Source organism: Engystomops pustulosus, chromosome 1, assembly GCF_040894005.1.
Source record: "Engystomops pustulosus chromosome 1, aEngPut4.maternal, whole genome shotgun sequence".
Lineage (NCBI taxonomy): Eukaryota > Metazoa > Chordata > Amphibia > Anura > Leptodactylidae > Engystomops > Engystomops pustulosus.
Window position 1 is genome coordinate 252,500,348 of NC_092411.1, and position 22,434 is coordinate 252,522,781.

At 41.8% G+C, this 22,434-nt stretch overlaps 1 protein-coding gene across 1 annotated transcript; it reads right to left on the reverse strand.

Annotated features, from left to right (window-relative positions):
• Positions 1 to 903: 903 nt before the first annotated feature.
• NIPAL1 (NIPA like domain containing 1) lies at positions 904 to 21,480 on the reverse strand. Its single transcript, XM_072124696.1, has 6 exons — positions 21,249 to 21,480; positions 9,137 to 9,400; positions 5,206 to 5,262; positions 4,080 to 4,170; positions 3,139 to 3,299; positions 904 to 1,730 (listed from the first exon to the last, which is right to left on the reverse strand). Exons 1-6 carry the CDS (start codon positions 21,304 to 21,306, stop codon positions 1,114 to 1,116), a joined length of 1,248 nt encoding a protein of 415 aa, XP_071980797.1. The 5' UTR covers positions 21,307 to 21,480; the 3' UTR covers positions 904 to 1,113.
• Between the last annotated feature and the right edge of the window lie 954 nt (positions 21,481 to 22,434).

Below are 22,434 nucleotides of genomic sequence, written 5' to 3' on the forward strand. Positions count from 1 at the left end.
GCAGCCATTGTTCTACTGATTCTGGAATTTTCTCTATAACCTCCACTATAACGGAGTAATCAATTTTCATAAATTATTATCCTGTTAAATGGGCGGAACAAGACCATCTCCTCAAGCCAAGGACCACCCACCTGACACCAGAGAGAATAACCAGCATAGTTTCATTATCCATAATGATAATAAGGATAGCTGCTATCAGATGGGTGTTCCTTGCTCTACCCATCTGGAAATGATGACATTGATTAATCAGGACTGGTAGGGGTAGAGAGAAAACTCGGTGCAAGGTCCCCTTTAAATGCACGTACTGATGAACTGATATTGATGAAGTCGGTGCAAGGTCCCCTTGAAATGCACTTATTCATTGGTACAGTCCATTTTCATTATTTGTATAATACAGGCATTAATTCTTCTAACGGCTCTGGCCTTTGTACAGTCAACTCTCTGATTCAGGTTCAGGTCCAGAGTACATTATCTGTTGGCATAAAAAAATCAATACCACCGCCAGCACTATCCAGCAGCAGTCTACTTTGGCCATACTCTGCCCTGGCAATAAACGTGATATTATCCACATAGACAAGGGATTTCATAATATGTTTAGGGTCTTGTCTCAGTGTGCTTCATATCTCATAGGGCTTATGTTCACGTAAAAGGGTATGGACAAATATATCTTAAATGACGCTTCCCTCCAAGGCACGTGGGGGGTAAAGGAAACAACTGCGTAATACTTGCTACTTCCAAAACTATGGGGATAATCTTTTTTCACTCAACTTTTGTTTTAGCTCCACCACACTAACGGATGAGGATTCCGATCCGATGAAACCATCTTAGTTCCACATTCCAATTGATGGAGAAATTGCTCCAAGAAACATATGATACAATACATACACAGCCATGACAAAGAAATACAATTCAATGGCTTTTATTTTTTAATTCAAGCACCTTTGAGTTGTAAAATCCATCCATAATGTACAAGAATACTTCAGCATAAGTCGTTCCATATAAAAAATATATATATATGTATATTTACATGAGGTGCAGTGACCTGAGGCTTTTCTTTAGTAGTAACGTAGAACCAGTACAGACCCTCCAGCCATTATGTAGTCACTGGAGGACTCAAGGTTGGTTAGTTCTGCTGAGAATAAAATTATCATCCTCGAATGCCAATGCAGATTGGTCCATGTTCCCGAGTAAGCTGTGTTGGTCTTCTTGTCTGTCTGAGAGCATATGTTTCTCTTTCTGGATACTAGAGGTGATATGGCTCCAGCTAACATTGGTGTTCTTAAAAGCGTGCAGAAGGAAAATGCCCACAATAATGGTGACAAATCCACTTAGGGTCCCAATCATGTCACTGACGTCCATACTGTTCCATTCCTTGAATAGGATTACGGAGCAGGTGACCACCATGGTAGTAAAGAACACATAGTAAATGGGGGTCACCATGGACGTATTGAACACATCCAAGGCTTTGTTGAGATAATTGATCTGCGTGCTGACCGAAAGCATTAAAGTTGCCAATAAGATGTAAAAAAGAGGGTCTTTATAAACAGGTTTTCTTTCAAGGAAATCCTGAATAGCGATGCCCAATCCCTTGACACATGAAACAGAGAAGGCACCAATAATGGAACAAATGGCGATATACACCAGGATATTGGTTGGGCCTTTCTTTGGACTGACAACGAATATAAGGACAAGGGATGTCACAACTGCCAACACAGCGAATGTAATGAACCCTGTTGGGAGATAAATTGAAAAACAAACATTAAATTTCAAATAGGCAATTTGGTTAAAGCATAAAACAGATTTTAAATTATATGAATAACAAAGGAAAATTGAGAGGGTGAACCCAGTACAGCCTTATACAGGCCTCAGCCACCACACTGTCAACACAACGGCACTGCTGAGCCTTGGTACACCAGCAGATGCTGTCTATGATGGAAGGCCCCATGCTGGACCGAAGGCAAAGACCAAGGTAAGAATATGTTTTTTACTATTTTTATGCTCATTATATATATGTATATACACTCACCGGCCACTTTATTAGGTACACCTGTCCAACTGCTCGTTAACACTTAATTTCTAATCAGCCAATCACATGGTGGCAACTCAGTGCATTTAGGCATGTAGACATGGTCAAGACAATCTCCTGCAGTTCAAACCGAGCATCAGTATGGGGAAGAAAGGTGATTTGAGTGCCTTTGAACGTGGCATGGTTGTTGGTGCCAGAAGGGCTGGTCTGAGTATTTCAGAAACTGCTGATCTACTGGGATTTTCACGCACAACCATCTCTAGGGTTTACAGAGAATGGTCCGAAAAAGAAAAAACATGCAGTGAGAGGCAGTTCTGTGGGCGGAAATGCCTTGTTGATGCCAGAGGTCGGAGGAGAATGGGCAGACTGGTTCGAGCTGATAGAAAGGCAACAGTGACTCAAATCGCCACCCGTTACAACCAAGGTAGGCAGAAGAGCATCTCTGAACGCACAGTAAGTCGAACTTTGAGGCAGATGGGCTACAGCAGCACACCACCACACAAGCTCATCGAAATTGGACAGTAGAAGATTGGAAAACGTTGCCTGGTCTGATGAGTCTCGATTTCTGCTGCGACATTCGGATGGTAGGGTCAGAAATTGGAGTCAACAACATGAAAGCATGGATCCATCCTGCCTTGTATCAACGGTTCAGGCTGGTGGTGGTGGTGTCATGGTGTGGGGAATATTTTCTTGGCACTCTTTGGGCCCCTTGGTACCAATTGAGCATCGTTGCAACGCCACAGCCTACCTGAGTATTGTTGCTGACCATGTCCATCCCTTTATGACCACAATGTACCCAACATCTGATGGCTACTTTCAGCAGGATAATGCGCCATGTCATAAAGCTGGAATCATCTCAGACTGGTTTCTTGAACATGACAATGAGTTCACTGTACTCAAATGGCCTCCGCAGTCACCAGATCTCAATCCAATAGAGCATCTTTGGGATGTGGTGGAACGGGAGATTCGCATCATGGATGTGCAGCCGACAAATCTGCGGCAACTGTGTGATGCCATCATGTCAATATGGACCAAAATCTCTGAGGAATGCTTCCAGCACCTATGCCACGAAGAATTGAGGCAGTTCTATGTATAAGTGTGTCAACACTAACCTGGATCTCTGAGTTTGATCTCCATATCATGAAGAGAGGTGACCTCTTCTTCCTGAGGCGCATGTATCACCATCATTGTGGAGCCCAGGACACACAGGAGACAACCCAATTTTCCATGGATATTTAGCTTTTCATTCAGGAAATATGATGATAATACAGCACTAAAGAAATACAGAAAACATGCTATAATGCATCTTCCACACCTCTGTCTTTAACAAAATACTATACTAAAAGTAAGACATCAGCAACATCTATGTACAAATTCATAGACCATGTTCCATTCATCAGGATTTCACACCTAACCCCTAACTCACAGAATGGAACATTTCTCCCATAATCCAAATGAATACGGTATATTTAAATGGGGTATTCTATGAATATGCCCCTAAAGGTCCAGGGTGGGAAAAAAGAACAGATGCTTACCCCAATCTGACTCCCAGTACCTGTATCAACCCAGTAGTTTTGATTTTTGGGCATACACCCACTTGGAAATTACAGGATGACCCGGGGCCCATTTCAACCAAAGAGTGACCTCCTCAGGCCAGAGGACAACACAGGACAAGAACTCCCCTGAAGTACAAATGTCATCCCTTTGGTCCCTCATTGGATGAAGCAGGTCCCCAGTCCACCAGGAACCTCTGGGCAGACGCAGAACTAAAATCTGGAAGTACCCTTAAGCTATTAACATGTTATACATGGTTTTTCCAAACATATTCACATAGATATGTGATTTTTATAAGCCACAGTTAATTCATTATTGCTGTGGAATCCCCATTGAAAAGTTGCAGATTTGCTCCTGTAAAATACAATAAGACTGATCTTTAGCCGTTTTAGCTAGAGATTTCTAAAGAAGAACTTCTAAACCACCCACAATGAATCTACGGACGTTGCATAGTCACCATGTAGTCCGTACAGTAAATGTAATGTAAAAGGATAGTTACCAGATCAGAACGCTCAAGGCTCCCAGTGGTGTCACTAGTGTAGCAGGTGCAAATGCGTATGCTGCAAAGTTGGCGGCTTCTCCTGCTCCCACTAGAAACAAGGAATACAAATAGAATTCCGTTAGGAAAAAAACGAAAAACATGCATAACATTTCTTGAAAATATATTGGCCCAGATTTATTAAAGAGGAATTTATTTATCAAGAGGAATCACTCATAAGGCAGAGGACACAAGCATTATTGGGAACAGGAACTCCTAGGAACCATTGGTGTAACTTTGGACCCCAATACAAAATCTGTAGCACTTCCTCTGACAACAGTTTATCATTTATTGTATTTATCATTTTGCATGGGGAGAAGAGATCCCATGGGCTCCTTAAAAGGATTGTACTAACTTTGATTGTTGTCCGTTATCCACAGGATAGGGAATAACAATCTGGCAAGTGGCAGGACATGTGACACTCCATTCAATAGTATGGGAGTGCCGAAAGTTTCTGGACATGGCACTCGACCATCACCGGCACTCTCAGATAATGGATGGAAGTGCTGGAGATACATGAGGTGCTCCGAAATTTCTGGCACAACCCACAGCATTCAATGAGAATGGGACCCGTAAACTGCGGGGATCTGTTATTTGTGATTGATTGGGGTCCCAGTAGAGACCCCTACTTATCAGATATAAGTTATATTACTTATCAGATTGTTGTATAAAAATTAAAATTGGTACAACCCTTTAAAGGCTCATTTACTGGGTGTGACTGTCCCCACTGCACCCTTCTCCCTAAGTTACTCTTCTTGTAGTAACTCCCATTCTTGACATCTGATCCACGTCAATGTATGAAGGATATCCACCCACTTATTCCTCAAACAGCAAATTCATTACAGTATTTAATTTATAGTCATACAGTAGCAATAATCTGCTGTAAGTGGTCAATGATCGAGTACAACCTTTCCTAGGAACATTCATTCCCAATCATTGCCTACCGGGCCCTATGAATGTGTATACATTGTCACCACCAGCCTAGCGAAGCATCAGATATGACCACAATGTAAGCATTCCAGGGTGTGTCCGGTCACACACACATCACTATTAGCTGAAGGCACAGTTCACTAATAATCAGACTTACTTGAAAGTAGTCCGGCCCACCAGAGCCACTCCTTAAGGTACGAAAATCCACCCTGCCCTGTAAGACAACAATTTATTTAATTACATAGGAAAATCTTTCTAATAATTATAATGACGTTAATAGAGTGCATTGCTATAATACAACATCCCAGGAAGTGACATGTGTTCACCCTAAAAACTTGAGTGACTAGTTATGGCACAAGACAAGGTAAGAATTAAGGCAAGCGACAGCACACTACTGACATGTGATGCCTCTCCATACATAAAATGTAGGTGGACACTGGACCCATATGTTTCATAGGGTTGACAACATAATTATAACCCACAGTTATACGTATCCACATGTCAATACACTAATGTGAAATCACTAGCAGTACTTACTATGAGCTGTAAAATACTGATAAATACAAGTACAAGGATCTTCTCAAGTCAGACCAGACATGAAGAGTTCATGGATACAACAAAATATTTGGAAAAATATTCCCAATTTCCACGAATTTAAGGATGGTTGGGAACAATTACTGGGTGGAGCAGCATTTTTAGCTGCCAGAGTTTTAATCAGGGTAAGTACACAGCTGTGCCATACCAAAGTTAACACAACCTGCTTTAAACCCACTTATATAATGCGGTATTGGAAATTGCATAACTCTTATAGCCATCACCAGGACACTTCATTCATAAAAAAATGCCCTCAAAACCCAGTAGAACATGCTGTGCATTACTGACAGGATCTAGGCAGACATAAAAATTAAAATGTTCATCCGTTATGGTTTAGCCTACCACCTAATCTATATGTGACTGTCTTCAAGATATTAAAAAAGGAATGGACCAGAGGCAGTAAGGGGTTCACATACATAACAGTAAGACAAGAACAATTGCAGGTACAAATACAAAAACTACAGCCATCGGGAACAAAGTGGTAGAAGGACCCTGCCCATGAGGGCTTATAATCTATGTGGGAGGGCAGACACGAAGTGAGGGAGCAGATCAGTGCAGTTATTATACTATGGCAATATAATAGGACCAGTTCTGCCATAAAAGTAATAATCACAATAAATAAATCCTTAGTCCCTAGTTACCTATTAGTATTGATTACATTGCAGAACAATTACACATTCATTAAGACAGATTTCACAGAAAGAGTTAATTATACATTGCATTTCTTCCTTATCTTGGTGACCCGTTAACCTATTGGGTCCTTTAAAGCTGTGCAGTATGACAAAAAATCCTGTGAGTCCTATTTCATCTGATTACCATTCTCCCTGTCTCATGCCAACAAACTATCATTGATAGTACATAGATGGAAGATGCAGGACTCACAGGCTCGATATAGGAATTACTATTTTTTTGCGTTAAAATACTCAATTGTATCACAAAAAAGTATTTGAAAAGACCTAACAATTGTAGGATTCATATCAAACTCCCCCAAAATACATATACATTATACATATAAGTTGAGCTTTAGTACCTCAGTACGGTCACTACACAGTGGATGGAGCCATCTGCTTCTGGCTCCATACACTGTACTGTTCTAGTCCTGGGGGTAACTAAGAACAGCTTATTGGTCAGAACCCATATTGTTCGACCCCCACAGGCCTCATGCTGATTACCTATCATAATGATAGTTCATTAATATTAATAACCTGGGAAACTCATAAAAAGATTTGTCTAATTGTTCAATAATATGATATTATATGCTGTAAATTATCATAAATTTGAGAAAAATTTATTTTCCACATTTCAAAATAGAAGACATTATTGACCATCGTAGTGCCAGCCATGTTTTCTAAAATAATACTATAACTCACCCTCCATGAATTCCAAGAAACTATACTCTAGTAACCTCAATCTGAGTTGGACCTCTGAGGTCCATTATGATATTACTTCCTGGGCCCACCGGAGGATCCTCTGATTCTCTGGTGGGCCAGTCAGACATTGGACAACTGTTATTTGTAATGACCTTCACCAAAATAAATATTGACTATTGTTACATGTTATATGTAGTGTCTTCAGACAATTAGAGAACTTTAATTGCAGATGATGTGTCATTTGTTACCACAGACAATGTACATCTTATTTCTGGCTAGCAATAAATCCAGCAGTCAGGACAGAACCTTTCACCGGACTCTTCTTCTACAATGGGAAAACTGTACCAGTAACAACACGCTCATTAACTCATTAAGGCCCCCCACAAGCCTTGAATGCCAAAGACTCCTTAAAATTATACCACATACCGAACATAACACAACATAACATGGCAGTCATTAGCCTCCAAATACCAGTCATGAAAGCGTCTATGTCTAATGGATTGTACATGCTTAGGCGACTCCACACGTGACACGTATACAAAGCTGAACTTTATCCCCAAAAATCCATAAAATATTTAAACATCTATCTGGTAAAGATCAGGACAGACCATTTCACAGAGATGGGAGATAAGATAAACCTTCCCAACACAAACCGGCACCGATCTTGTAAAGATTTGCGTGACCTCAACTAGATAAATTTTATTCAAAAGCCTTGAACTTCTACTTCATGAAAAGCTGCCTGTGTTTCTTCACTTTCTTGTCTCTTTCCCCCAAGGTCACATGTCTCTGACACTGACATTGTAAGCCTTCCATAACGTGAGGCCTAGACAAGGCTTTCTTCTGAAAATTCACATGGATTCATAGGGAACAGTCTTGCAATCTTATCATGTAAATGTCAGTAAATAATGGGCGATCATTTATAAATAACGATCATAAATGTCAGGATCATAGGGAACCTGTCAGCAGTTTTATATACTGCATTCTCTCATTAGAAACAGCTCACTTTACTCTGTAAGGTTACATTCACAATGCCGCATGGGGGGATGTTTATACGGCCGGTGTATATACGCTGTGTATATGTTCTAATAGACAGCAATGGGCTCACGGCACTGTACAGGAACGGTACGGTGCAGCACACGTGCGGCACTGTACCATTCCGTAGCCGAGGGAAAGATAGGACATGTCCTATCTTTCTCGGGAATATGGTGCTGTGGAGAGGGGCGGGGGTGAGAAGCTATGGTATGGCAGGCACACATCGTGTGAATGTCGCCTAGCTCTGCAAAAATTCAAAGAAACATTAGGGGCGTTTAGTCTTTAAATTCCCCCCGGTGGTGGTCCTGTGATTATATACACTAAGAGGCTCTGGCATGAATGGGCGAGAACTCCACCTGTAATGAGCAGTTGAGTTTTTTGCTGTAGTCTCTGATGATTTTCTGGCAGAGCCTATAGTAAATGTTCACAACCAAGCCTGCCCTCTGCCAGCCATGCTCCCTGCTCGCTCTCCGCCCTGACACACCCAAAGTAGCGTGCGTATCAGATGGCTACCAGAAACTCGCCAGTCAGCAGGTTATTGACAGGACTTCCAGGATCCTAATGGTCCAAGGCAGAGGCGTAACTAGGAGAGGCAGGGCCCTATAGCAGACTTCTGAATGGGGCCCTGCCTTGCACTTTGAAAAATATACATATTACACTCATATATATAGACACAGGCATTACTCTACTTATATACTGTACATAAACATACAACTCTTCACTAATACACACACATATACACACATACATACATACAGCATATATACACACACATACATCATACACACATACATATACACATCACAGATACACACATATATACAGCATATATACATCATGTATATTATATACAAATTATGACGTAGAATGTGCAGCATAATATATATGTATGGTAAATATTGGTAGTATTTTGTTCTTTTGTTTATTTTTTGTAAGTTTAGTGTTCTCCTAAGGACAGCTGGTCCAGTATTCTCGTGACATGGTGAAACTGATAAAACTGACTCACTGTTTCTCGTCCTTCTCATGAGTATATTTTCTAATAGCACGCTAATGCTTATCTTATCATGAACAAACACGTATTATTTTCCTTACCTGCTCTGGTGACTCCCTTGTCAGCCAATCGTAAAAGACCTTTCTTTTTCATGATAAAGCTCGACCCAATAAATAAACTGGAACTTATCGCCAGCATTAAACCTATATAGAGGTTGTATTTGTTTCTAAACGCAGCAACATTTAGGTTGGTCTCGTTGCTGACATTCTGCAGCAGGATAAATGATGACTGGCTCTGTGATGTGTTCATGATCTGACACCATGCCTGGGATCCCGTGTGATGGCACATCAGAGGTAACACGGAACCTGGAATGAGAAACACAAAAAAAATTATCAGACTTAGTAATGTATGTCAAATTATGGCAATGTAAGAAGAGCTTATCACATTACATGCTTAAAGGAATCTACCATCAAAATTAACCATGATCTACCAGAGATACTTACTCATAGATCCATAGTGACTGTTGTGATCTTCTTATATTTGTTATCCATGGCCTCCTTCCTTCTAAAATACACTTTTAAAATTATGCTAATGAGCCTGGCTGTTCACAGGCTGTTAGACAGTATCACCCTTCCACTCTGATCCTGTTCAGCACTTCCCCCTCCACACTATAGGGGTAACAATCTGATAGATGGGGGTTTGACTGCTGAGACCCTGACTGATAACAAGAAGGGATCCCTTGCAGATCACAAGAAGAGGGTTCCAGTTCTCACTGGTAAATGAAACATGTTGCAGCTTAATTAAACTCTATAGATAGAAGTTGGACCCCCAACGATCAGATTGTCATGCCATAACCTGTGAATAGAAATAAGAATCGAGTAACTACAGCGGTAGCAGCCATAGCAGCTGCGATGGGGCCCACAGAATCAGGGGGCCCCGACATCCAACTTGACACACTAAAGAATAGTGGATGTACGTTTATATATGAATATTATGTTGCACATTGTACATCATAATATGTATATAACAGTGCACATCTTCCACAGTATACAGCAGGAATCGGCAGTTCAGATAAGAAATATCGTGGGAGAGGGAGGGGACAGCAGAACAACAGGACTGGAATCTTTCATCTCTAATTCCTGCCATGTACTTTCCCCATGTGGTCAACAACTACTGGGACAGATCTGTGTAAGTGTATAAATGTATATATCAGTGCAATATGTGTGCACATAATTGTATAAATGTGTTAGTATACAAATATGTATATTGTCTAAGGGAGTATCCTAAGAATGGGTTTTGAACTACGGTTCTACTTAGTCATATCCTGAACTTGGACCATAGTGTCTGAAAAAGACAGCTTCCCTGGAGGTTAGTGTCCATTTTAGTAGAGACCCAAAAGGGAAGTATGAGACCAGAGAGCCATGGGACGGCAGGTAGGGGTAAAATAAGGTGAGTATATCACACTGGCAAATACATCTGTACTTTGTACATTCACACTGCACCAGTCGTGATACTCTCACTGCCAATAATTCTGAATTATTTCAGAATACTGGTATGCACCAACCTGGCCCACTCCCAACCCTTCATACCCACTTGGCATAGAAGATGGAAAAAGTAGCTATTGCCACTTTTTTATGGCCTGTATTCCAGAAAACTGATAAAACAGCTAAATAACCCCCATTATATAATTTTATAGCAAAGGCAGAAGCAGATCCCTGAAAAAAAATGAAAAAGTTTTCCTTAAACTCTTGATGACCTCATATATAAAAAGTCTTCTTCTAGTTCTGACCACCCAAAATATCTGGTATTTGTAAAAAAAAAAAAAAAAAAAAAAAATTATGATATATATATATATATATATATATATATATATATATATATATATATATATATATATATATATATATACACACAGTATGAAGATGTCGTACCAGAGGTCAGTGACCAGAGTGTGAATACAGATGGACCTGACCTCTGGCTTTGCAGGACACATTAACCCTTCTATGTACTACTGGAAATGAGCAAAGTACAGGGATAATCTAAGAGGTGGCTGGCTAGCGGATGCCTGATCACATGTCATGAGCAGCTTACAGTCTTGAATAAATATAGGATGCAAATAGGTAAAATGCAAACACATTATGGGACATGTGTGTCAGTAATTTGATGGGGACTTGTCATGTTGAACACGGTGACTGGTCTGTACACAGCAGGTTATAGAGTAGGAGGAGCTCAGTAAACAGTATGTTATAGAGCAGGAGGAGCAGAGTGGATTGTACATAGTATCCCATCTGCAGATAGGATGTTATAGAGCAGGAGGAACAGAGTAGATTGCACATAGTGTCCTATCTGCAGGCAGCATGTTATAGAGCAGGAGGAGCTGAGCATACTGTATATAGTATTCTATCTGTAGGCAGCATGTTATAGAGCAGAAGAAGCTGAGTGGATTATATATTATATCCTATCTGTAGGCAGCATGTTATAGAGCAGAAGAAGCTGAGTGGATTATATATTATATCCTATCTGTAGGCAGCATGTTATAGAGCAGAAGAAGCTGAGTGGATTATATATTATATCCTATCTGTAGGCAGCATGTTATAGAGCAGAACGTGCTGAGCAGATTGTACATAGTGTCCTATCTATGAGCAGGTTATTAACAATAGTTTATATAAATGATCATGCCATGGTTAAACATTAGTTGTTTTATTAAAGGCCATGTCCTCTTCTGCCGATTTGTTGATTGTACTGTTCAGTTTTTCTAGCTTTCCAGTAAAGCTGGGTAAAATATTGCTGTTTTTGCAACAAAATCATCACAAAGTTTTTCTCGAATCTTCTATCCTTATACCAGTGCACAGCTTGTATTTTGTGCAAGAGCTGTACCATGAAAAAATATTTAATGTATTAAATATGTAACACCTTTTCTTTATACAAGCAGACGGGCTGAGATGTAATACCAGTGACAGCCTTTGGACGAGAATGGCACTTTTTCTATGAACAAAAAAAGACCTCTGTTTCTAAGTCTTTTAACAACTACTTGAGACAAGAAGACGTCTTAATGATATTAATATACAGGTTTTCTTTCAACTGGGACTGGATCCAAGTATAAGAGTTATAAAGGAAAGCTTTGTTATTCATTTCCGTATTGGAACCCTTCTCTGTTTTGGGAGATTCACCATCCTGCACAGGTGTGACACAGCCATAGTAATTCACTAAAGTTTTTAATTATTCAGTCTTATGCTTAAGAGATGTCTTTCTTTATACACTGTATACCATATAAAAAGTCATGGCTCCAGTAGCCTCTTTAAAGGAGATCCACCATGAAAATCCATCATGATAAACCAGGGACACTTACTCTTAGATCCAGGCACTGTGACTGTGATATCTTCTTATATTTGTTATCTATGGACTCCTTCCTTCTAAAATCAACTTTTATAATTATTGTTAAAAAGTAGATTTTAGAAGGACAGAGGCCATGGATAACAAATATAAGAAGATTACCACAGTCTCAGTGCCTGGATCTATGAGTAAGTCTCCCTGGTTTATCCAGCTATATTTTGATGGTAGATTTCCTTTCATCTAATAAAACTTTATGGGTTGTTTTGGCTAAAATACTGGAAACAATAAAATAGGGCAATAAAAACGTTACTTTCTGAATATAGAATACATCTGAGGGAATAAATCAATTCATTTCTATGAGAGGGTTAAATTGTCATCCACTGCCTGGAGGTATTCCCTAAAATACCAATCATTTATAAGGATTTCTACTGATGTCAGCTACAGATATTAGATCATTCTCGACAATGTGATCCGGCTGAGCCTGTTATTCCAGTCTCACAATATGAGTAGAGCTCACAGTATATTCTGATTCATGTCTTGATGTGTTCATCTTGAATAAAGATTCTAGTTAATACCAGGTTTTCCTTATCCCATCCTGGAAAACATATTTGCATCTATCCCAGAATCCCCCAGTGGAGCATCAATGGATAAGTCTCCACACGCCTACAAGGCGGCCCTAAAGAGGACCAGCTCCTAGTGCTACAACAGACACTGCAGTGTTACACTGCTAGCAATATCGGAAAGTTCCGATAATGCTAACAAACACTGCAGCGCTGTACAATGCTGCCTCTCCACCACCCCCTCATGAATACGGCCGACCGCTTATTTCCTTGTCTCATCCTTATCCCAGAATCCCCCAGTGGAGCATCAATGGCTGTAAGTCTCCACATACCTGTAAGGTGGCCTTAATTGGCAAAGTTTTTGTAAGCAGAGCGCTTACATCCCAACCCTTTCTAATACTCGTTATTCAACTGTCAAAATATTGACCAAGACTTAAAGGGATATTCCCACTCTGGCAAATTAATGTTGTTCTTTGTATGCTGAAAAATTATACAATTTTCCAATATACTTTCTGTATCAATTCTTCGCGGTTTTACTAGATTTCTGCTTGCTGTCCTGCTGTCTGACCACGGTCAGACTTCTGTCCACCAGAAGTAAACATAGAACCTTTCTATAGAATGACAGCAAGCAGAGATCTAGAAAACCACTAGGAATTGATACAGAAAGTACATTGGAAAATTGCATAACTTTTCATTATTCAAACAATAACAATTCTTGGTAAAATGGGAACACCCCTTTAAGGCATGATACAGTAGACTTAAATAAGGGTAATAGGAATAGTTTTTCTTCTAAGCAGGATTCTCAATTACATGAGACATCCATTGATAATACTAATACTATCCTGATACAATACAAAACGCATATGGAAGGCTCGGCTTTCATACAGAGGTTGCAATTTGGTTAAAAACTGTACTAAGGTAAACATAAGCAGTCGTGTAGCTAAAAACCACTTCCTTTGGCTACATCCTACATGCACAAGTCTGTATTTTGCTGTGGTGTGCTGTGAGTGATAAAAAATAGTTCATGTATTATTATTTGTAGCTGTTTCCATGGATTCACCAATGGAAGAAGGTCCTCGAAAAACAATGGCAACACATGGGATGATTCTTGGCCAGAATGAGGGGTTGTCATTCTGCAAAACAGATGGAAGTAGTGCAAGCTGCGTCTAAAAATCCTTGAGAATTTCTTATACCAATGTGAATAAACTAATGTATTCCCTAATTTAGGCAGCTGCTTAATAATTATGGTCACTTTTTTATTTCCTGAAGTCGATAAGAAAAACACAGTTGGGCCACTTTCAAGTTTTAGTATTTTGCATGGAAAGCCAAAACCAGGAGTGCAGAAAAAAAGTATAATGGAAAGATTTGACGCTTACCTAGACATGAATATAGAGCTCCAGGGGTGCATGGCCTGATGTCACGTACACATGTGCACACCCGGCCGTATCCAGGACTAGCACACTGAAGTGCGATGGAGAGGAAGAGGAGGTGTGAATGCTGCTCACCCCTCCCCTCTCCATATCAATGCACTGCACACATGCACTGTACCGACGCTGGCCACCATAGCCTTCCATGGGGCCTATATTGGATATACACTCACCGGCCACTTTATTAGGTACACCATGCTAGTAACGGGTTAGACCCCCTTTTGCCTTCAGAACTGCCTCAATTCTTCGTGGCATAGATTCAACAAGGTGCTGGAAGCATTCCTCAGAGATTTTGGTCCATATTGACATGATGGCATCACACAGTTGCCGCAGATTTGTCGGCTGCACATCCATGATGCGAATCTCCCGTTCCACCACATCCCAAAGATGCTCTATTGGATTGAGATCTGGTGACTGTGGAGGCCATTTGAGTCCAGTGACCTCATTGTCATGTTCAAGAAACCAGTCTGAGATGATTCCAGCTTTATGACATGGCGCATTATCCTGCTGAAAGTAGCCATCAGATGTTGGGTACAATGTGGTCAAAAAGGGATGGACATGGTCAGCAACAATACTCAGGTAGGCTGTGGCATTGCAACGATGCTCAATTGGTACCAAGGGGCCCAAAGAGTGCCAAGAAAATATTCCCCACACCATGACACCACCACCAGCCTGAACCGTTGATACAAGGCAGGATGGATCCATGCTTTCATGTTGTTGGCCCCAAATTCTGACCCTACCATCTGAATGTCGCAGCAGAAATCGAGACTCATCAGACCAGGCAACGTTTTTCCAATCTTCTACTGTCCAATTTCGATGAGCTTGTGCAAATTGTAGCCTCAGTCTCCTGTTCTTAGCTGAAAGGAGTGGCACCCGGTGTGGTCTTCTGCCTCAAAGTTCGACGTACTGTGCGTTCAGAGATGCTCTTCTGCCTACCTTGGTTGTAATGGGTGGCGATTTGAGACACTGTTGCCTTTCTATCAGCTCGGCAACATTCTCCTCTGACCTCTGGCATCAACAAGGCATTTCCGCCCACAGAACTGCCACTCACTGGATGTTTTTTCTTTTTCGGACCATTCTCTGTAAACCCTAGAGATGGTTGTGCGTGAAAATCCCAGTAGATCAGCAGTTTCTGAAATACTCAGACCAGCCCTTCTGGCACCAATAACCATGCCACGTTCAAAGGCACTCAAATCACCTTTCTTCCCCACACTGATGCTCGGTTTGAACTGCAGGAGATTGTCTTGACCATGTCTACATGCCTAAATGCACTGAGTTGCCGCCATGTGATTGGCTGATTAGAAATTAAGTGTTAACGAGCAGTGGACAGGTGTACCTAATTAAGTGGTCGGTGAGTGTACGTCCCCACAATGGCAGTCTGAAAGGGGCCAAAGATAGATGTGAGTGCCAGAGCTGGACCCACAGCTGTAAAGTATTTCTAACATATCTTGTATTCAGTATTTCTAACATATCTTGCGGATATGTTGCAAATGAATACAAATTTACAATGAAATTCCCATCAGGCTTGTGTTTTTTTCAAAAAATCCAATTTCTGTTAAAATGTGTTAAAATTGTATTGCAATGCTGCCTATGTGCACCAATGTAACAATATCAAGATTTGTACCAATGGGTGCGGTGGTCTGTGGATGCCCCGTGTTGGTGTTTTAACTATAGCCTGTGCCAGTCCTGGACTGAGTCAATATATGGACAGGATATAAAAAGTAATCAGATGAACAACATTACATCACTGGTAAACGGCGCACATGTCCTTAAGCTACATGTTCATGGCAACATTAGTTGGGTTTTCCTGCTTCACAATGGGACATGTTGTCAAGGACAATAAGAAACAATGACAACAGCAATGCAGTGATTCAAAAGAAACAAAGCTGCTATAGAGCACCAGTCCATTGATCTGTAATTAATGACTAATCATATGGTTAGACCCATGATCAAATACTCTCCCCTTCATTGGATGGGTGAATATGTACTGTTGGTGAGTATTATCTGTGTATTGGGTAGTGCTCCCCAATCCATCTAGTACTTCTCAATGGGAAACAATTTCGCCATCTCTCTGCACTGCGGGATTGGAACAATATGTATCAGGTGTGTCTGTACCTGCAGTTCCTCTAGTTCCTGGAGTTGTCCCACCCTCTTTTCTGTCTTTAGTCAAAGTATTAAGTCACAGATGGCAGTGTTCAAGAAATACGCAGAATCTTTTGACAACCATGGAGGTGTACTTGCCAAACATTAAGTTGGCATACTGCTTCGGAGCCTAACTATTTAGATTCCTTGAAAGTTTTAGTTTTGCTCTAGAAAATATTTTAATTAAAATTTCATTTCCCCCCTAGACCCAGCAAAAGAATACATAATACTGTTGTCAGTGTTTATTTTGGTATAGGAGGGGACAGGTTTCATGGTATTAGTATGCAATCAGTCTTGCCAGCTCTGGCTTCATACTCCAACCATTCATAAAAACCATGAAGGTACGAAATTACATGATTTAGCCCTCTCAACATCAAACATGACTTTCAGGAAGCCTAATGACATGATACAGGATTAAAATGAAACCAGTATATCTATTCCAGAAGGAACAGAATAAAATAATAAAATTGTACTTCACCTTCCTCTGTTTCCCCAATGAGCTCCAACCTCATCTTCTCCCCTCCCTGTGTCCCTCGGAGGTGTACCAGGGGGCGGCGACATCTTGGTTTACCTCTGATCTTCTAATAGCAGAGCAGGGAACTTAGTGTTCCCTCGTTTTGCCATAGGCTGAAGTCGGGGCACGCTGCATGCCGGCAGGGTTAAGCCCGGGAGACCGGACCCAAATACAATGTGGACGAATTGCCCACATTTGGTGGGGTCCCTTTAAGGGCAAAGTGGTGGGGGCCCCGGGGCATGCACCCCCCCCTATAATCCGGCCTGTGTGTGAAAATGCAGCTAGCACACATCCTCATTTTCTCATCTTGTGCAGGCAGCCTAAGTCTCCACACAGAAGTAAGGTGGCCTTAATTGTCAAAGTTTCCGTAAGGAGACTTCTCAGCTAAACCAGTTCCCTACACTCTACTCTACAGGATGCAAAAAAATTAAAACAGTGCTGTCTACATTTGAGAATATGTTCCCTCTGGAATAGATATATTGGTTTGGTTTTACACTTGCATCATGTCATTAGGCTTCCTGAAAGTCATGCTTGATATTAATGGAGCTGCCTTACAAAGTAGGAAAAAGAAGCAATGTTTTCTTTATCCCATCCTGGAAAATGTATTTGTCAGTAATTTGTTATGCTATTAATAGCTTAGGCTTTACGTCATGGCATAGGCTTGGCTCTGAAGTCTTCAGAAGGTACAACAACAAATCTTGCACTGAAACTCAACTTTGTACAGACATTGTGGAAGAAGTCATCTAGGTGTAAACTGCCCAAACCACTCGGCATGAATCAGCTGCATGTAGCCGGGCTGTGTGTACACACTACACACGGGTACAGCCAGTTTTCTCCTGTATTGATGTCAGGCTTATTGTACAACCTGCCCGGCCCCTCCTTGTCATCCATACCTGACTCACTGCATGAGCTCAGCCACACCACCGCACGCACCATGTACAGGACAACGCCACCACCGGGAGAAAGCCCGCACTGATTTGTCACATCGCCTCTGTGACCACACAGTCACGCCATACCGTACGAGTCAGATTACTGACTGACTGCATTCCCCAAAACACACAATCCTACAAAGTATGATTCAGAACTGGAACAGCAAAGGAAAATACTTTTCACATTAGTCACAATTTATTGACATACGTAATTGTGGAAAAAGACACATGCATGTCAGCTTTATGTCATCATTCTGCAGTTTACTACAATGAGAAGTAAAGTTTATGGGGAAGCTGTCTGAAAGTCAGAATATTTCTAGTTGCCCATGGCAAACAATCACAGCTCCCCTTTACAATATTCATGAGCCCTGGTAAATGTTTCAATGTGTTCAATGTTTGTGAAAAACCTATATAGCTACTATATTACATTAAGGTTAAGTTTCCAAAGGAATAACTCAGGATTAGCTGCCATGGACTAACTGATGGCTAATTAGCTGTGATCTCTAGTAGAGGCATAATAGATGAAATCACATCCACACACTGCAAAAAAACCTGCAAACTGAACCACTGCTCAACATTTACTAACGTGTTTGCGCCATTTTTCTATTGGCCTTTGCACATTCTTTTCAGTGCAAACTGCTCGCACATGTATTTAAGAAGTGTCCACGCCACATTTGTGTCGCACGTGACACTATTCTTCAGGCGACACAAATTTCTGCACTGAAATGGGCGTTCTAGTGTCCACTCGGACCATGTGCCACATTTATCAATCAAAGTCTGATAGAAATGTGTCGCTCCCCGTATTTAAAAAGTGAACCAAAAAAATGTTAGTGCACTCTGTGGGAGCAGTGCAGGGGACCCCAGATTCATGAAGAAAATGCACCAAAAATCATGAATCTGGCGCATCCTGCACACTACACAATGGGGGGGATTTCCTAATTGTGGCGCAAGCACGACTGACGGCATCGGAGATCAGTCTCCGGAAAGCACAGCCCGATGTTTTTAAGTGGCGCACGGCTGTAAGTAAATAATGGGTAGACGGTAATAATCAGTTGTGCGCCATAATAATGCCAACATCAATGAGATGTGCGCCAAAGGCTTACATGGACTGCACCTTAATTTTACTCTCTGACCATTTTTTCCTGGTCTATTGTGCGGCAAAAATTGTGCCTAAAAATGCCGACAAAATACACATAAATGTGACGGATAATGTGGAAAAGTTAGGCCACGCCCACTTGTGAAAAAAAAAACCCCGCAGGAATCGGGATAGTCGGAAACATCTGTTCTTTCTGAAACTCATTATAAATAATCCGGAACAATTCTGCACCCAAAAAAATGAAAGATCACTGCATTTTTTTAGGTGCAGATACAATAAAACATGTCCCCCAATGTGCAGTTCGCACTGTTTCCGTCCATTAAAATGCATGGGACCGTATGCGACCCATATCGCAACGGTACAGTATGGGTAGCGTACGGCCGTTTTTCATAGCCTTATACTGTGAATGTTACATAGCATGCCGCTGCAAAATTTGCAAAAGACATGCATCCAGCTTAGTTCTACACTGCAATTGGCGTAGCCGGTGGTATAGGAGCAATCCCCACTCTGCGCCGGGAATTGCAACCAAATCACATGCAACCAAATCAAGCATAAAAGCTGTGCTTAATCTCCTCCCATATATCTCCAGCCATACAGAGCTATAGAGGGTTTCGAGCTAGCAGTGTAATTACAGTCAGTGATACACGGTTGGGGCTTGCTGTGTAGGTTCCAGATGCAAGTCTCATGTATTAGTATATGTAGTGTGCACAGAGTGCCAGATTCAGGATTTCTGGTGCACATTCTTCATGAATCTGGCACTCTCTGCACAGCTCCGACAGGGTTCAACACTTTTTTTTTCTGGTGCAAAACAATTCTGTTGAACTTTGCATGATAAAAGAGGTGCATGGTCTGACTTAGCACCGGAACCAGTGCAGAAATTTGTGCCACATGCGCCAGAATTGTGTCTCGGACACTTCTTAAATACATGTGCAAGCAGTTTGCAATGAACAGAACGTGTAAAGATTGAAAACTGGTGCAAGGACCTTAGTAAATATGGGCCATTCTGTGGATATGGGAAAACTATTTAACACAATGGGGCACATTTACTTACATGGTCCCTGCGCAATCCCCGAGGTGCGTTGTCTGACGAGGATGAAGTCTGCCGAAATTCACCAAGATCGTGCGCCCGATATCCTGCATGTGTCGCTTCCCCTCTCAGGTCCGCCGAAGTTCACCTTCTTCTTCCCGGTGCATGTAAGTGCATTGTCTTGCGACACAATTTTAATTTTAAATCCTGAATCAGTCGGGTTGTCCGACGGCCACGCACCCCGATTAGTTTCGCATGAAAGTCGGCGCGATTGCACCAAAATCCGATCGCGTGCGGCAAAAACCACTGTTAAATGCGGCGCAAAACAGAAATAGTTGGGAAACCCGATGGAAATGCGGTTCGCGGAGCCTTAGCAAATGTGCCCCAATAGATTGATTACCCTACTACTTTTGATCATCAAATCCATGGGTTACAATGATATATTCGTATCCACAGTCTTCATATTGTGTGTTCTTTTATGACACAGGATTGGAGTTTCACAACAGCTCCAGCTTACATTGCTAATAGTGCCCACAAATACATATATACCCCATTGTAAAACTACAACTCTCAGCGTTCCTTGACGGAACAAGTGTTCTAACCACAGATTAATAAGCGGATATTATTCTCGCTACAACTCGCATCATACACTGAAAGTAACAGACTGAGAGTTGTAGTTCACAAAAGCTAAATAGATAACGTTTAATATATAGTGTATTACTACAACTCCCAGCATACAATGACAGTCACAGGCGTAGTTTAAGAAAAGCTAAATAGATAATAAGATAATATCCTGAAGACTGGCAATGCTATATATGTAATGTATGTGTTGTATACTACAACTCTCAACATACGCTGACTGTTACAGGCTTGGGGTGGTAATTTAACAAACAATGTTATGCACTCACACAATGTAACCTATCATTCCAAAACCAAGCATACACTGACAAACACTACTGTATCATATAAAGTATCATCACTACCCCCAGCATAGACCACCCATCAGACAATGCTATGTTATACAATGTTTATCATCTATAAGGTATCATAACAACCCCCAGCAGAGATGAATTTCTTCTAAGCAGCAGGTGACAGTCCCCTCCTAGTAGGAAAGTATTAAGTCCCATAAGTAAACAAGGAATAGACAATGAGCTTTCCTAGGCAGGCAATGGAGCTGACACTCACCTGTACTGCACAGGGCTCCTGCAGGCACATCTATCAGGGCTGGTGGTGACTCTCCCATTCTTCAGGAATGACTCCCCTGAGCTGTCCCCTCCAGAGTCTCCCTGTCCCCTGACACTGCTGTCAGGACTGTGCTTTGTGCTGTAGACCTGCCTCCTCTTCCCTGTGACTCAATGAGGTCCACACCCTCCCAGTGCCTCAGGATCTATCACTCTAGAAGCCATCCTCCAGTCTGGTGCTAGTCCAGGTTTTGCATTTCTCTACAGTGAGCTGTCATCCAGGTGCACATCACACACACAACCTGAGGTTGTCTGACGTCATATCCACTGAACACTGAGAATTTGCCCTAAAAAGATAATGGGGCGGATTTATTATTAGACAGGTAACTTACTCCAGCTTTATAGAGTGACATAGGCTCTATAGAAGTATTTTGCTTGATACATGTGACCAATAAGGTGCCAATGGTGCAAATTTACTTACCTGGTCCTGTCGCGATCCCCTATTCGGAAAGTCCGACGAAGATGAAGTCCGGCACGATTCACATAGCTCGTGCGCCCGAGTTCCTGCAATTGTCGCTTCCCCGCCAAGGTTCGCCGGAGATCACCTTCTTCTTCCCGGTGCTTGTAAGTGCGTGTCTTGCGACACAATTCAAAATGTTAAATCCCGCTCGTAGTACGAATGCGGCGGGTTGTCTGATGCCCCCCCACCCGATTTGTGGCGCGTGCAAGCCGGCGCATGTGCCAAAATCCCCTGTAAAATACGGCGCAAAATGGAAATCATCGGGAAACCCGACAAAAATGTGCTCCATGGACCTTTAGTAAATGCGACCCATTGGGGCAGATTTACTTACCCGGTCCATTCGCGATCCAGCGGCGCGTTCTCTGCGGTGGATTCTGGTCCGGCCGGGATTCACTAAGGTAGTTCCTCCGACGTCCACCAGGTGGCGCTGCTGCGCTGAAGTTCCCCGGAATGCACTGATCTTCACCAAGCTGGACCGAGTGAAGGTAAGCGCGAGTCCCCTGACACTGTTTTTTAAAAAATGCAGCGTTTTTTCTGAATCCGTCGGGTTTTCGTTCGGCCACGTCCCCCGATTTCCATCGCGTGCATGCCAGCGCCGATGCGCCACAATCCGCTCGCGTGCGCCAAAATTCGGGTTACACATTGGGAAACCGCGAATCGGGCCCTTAGT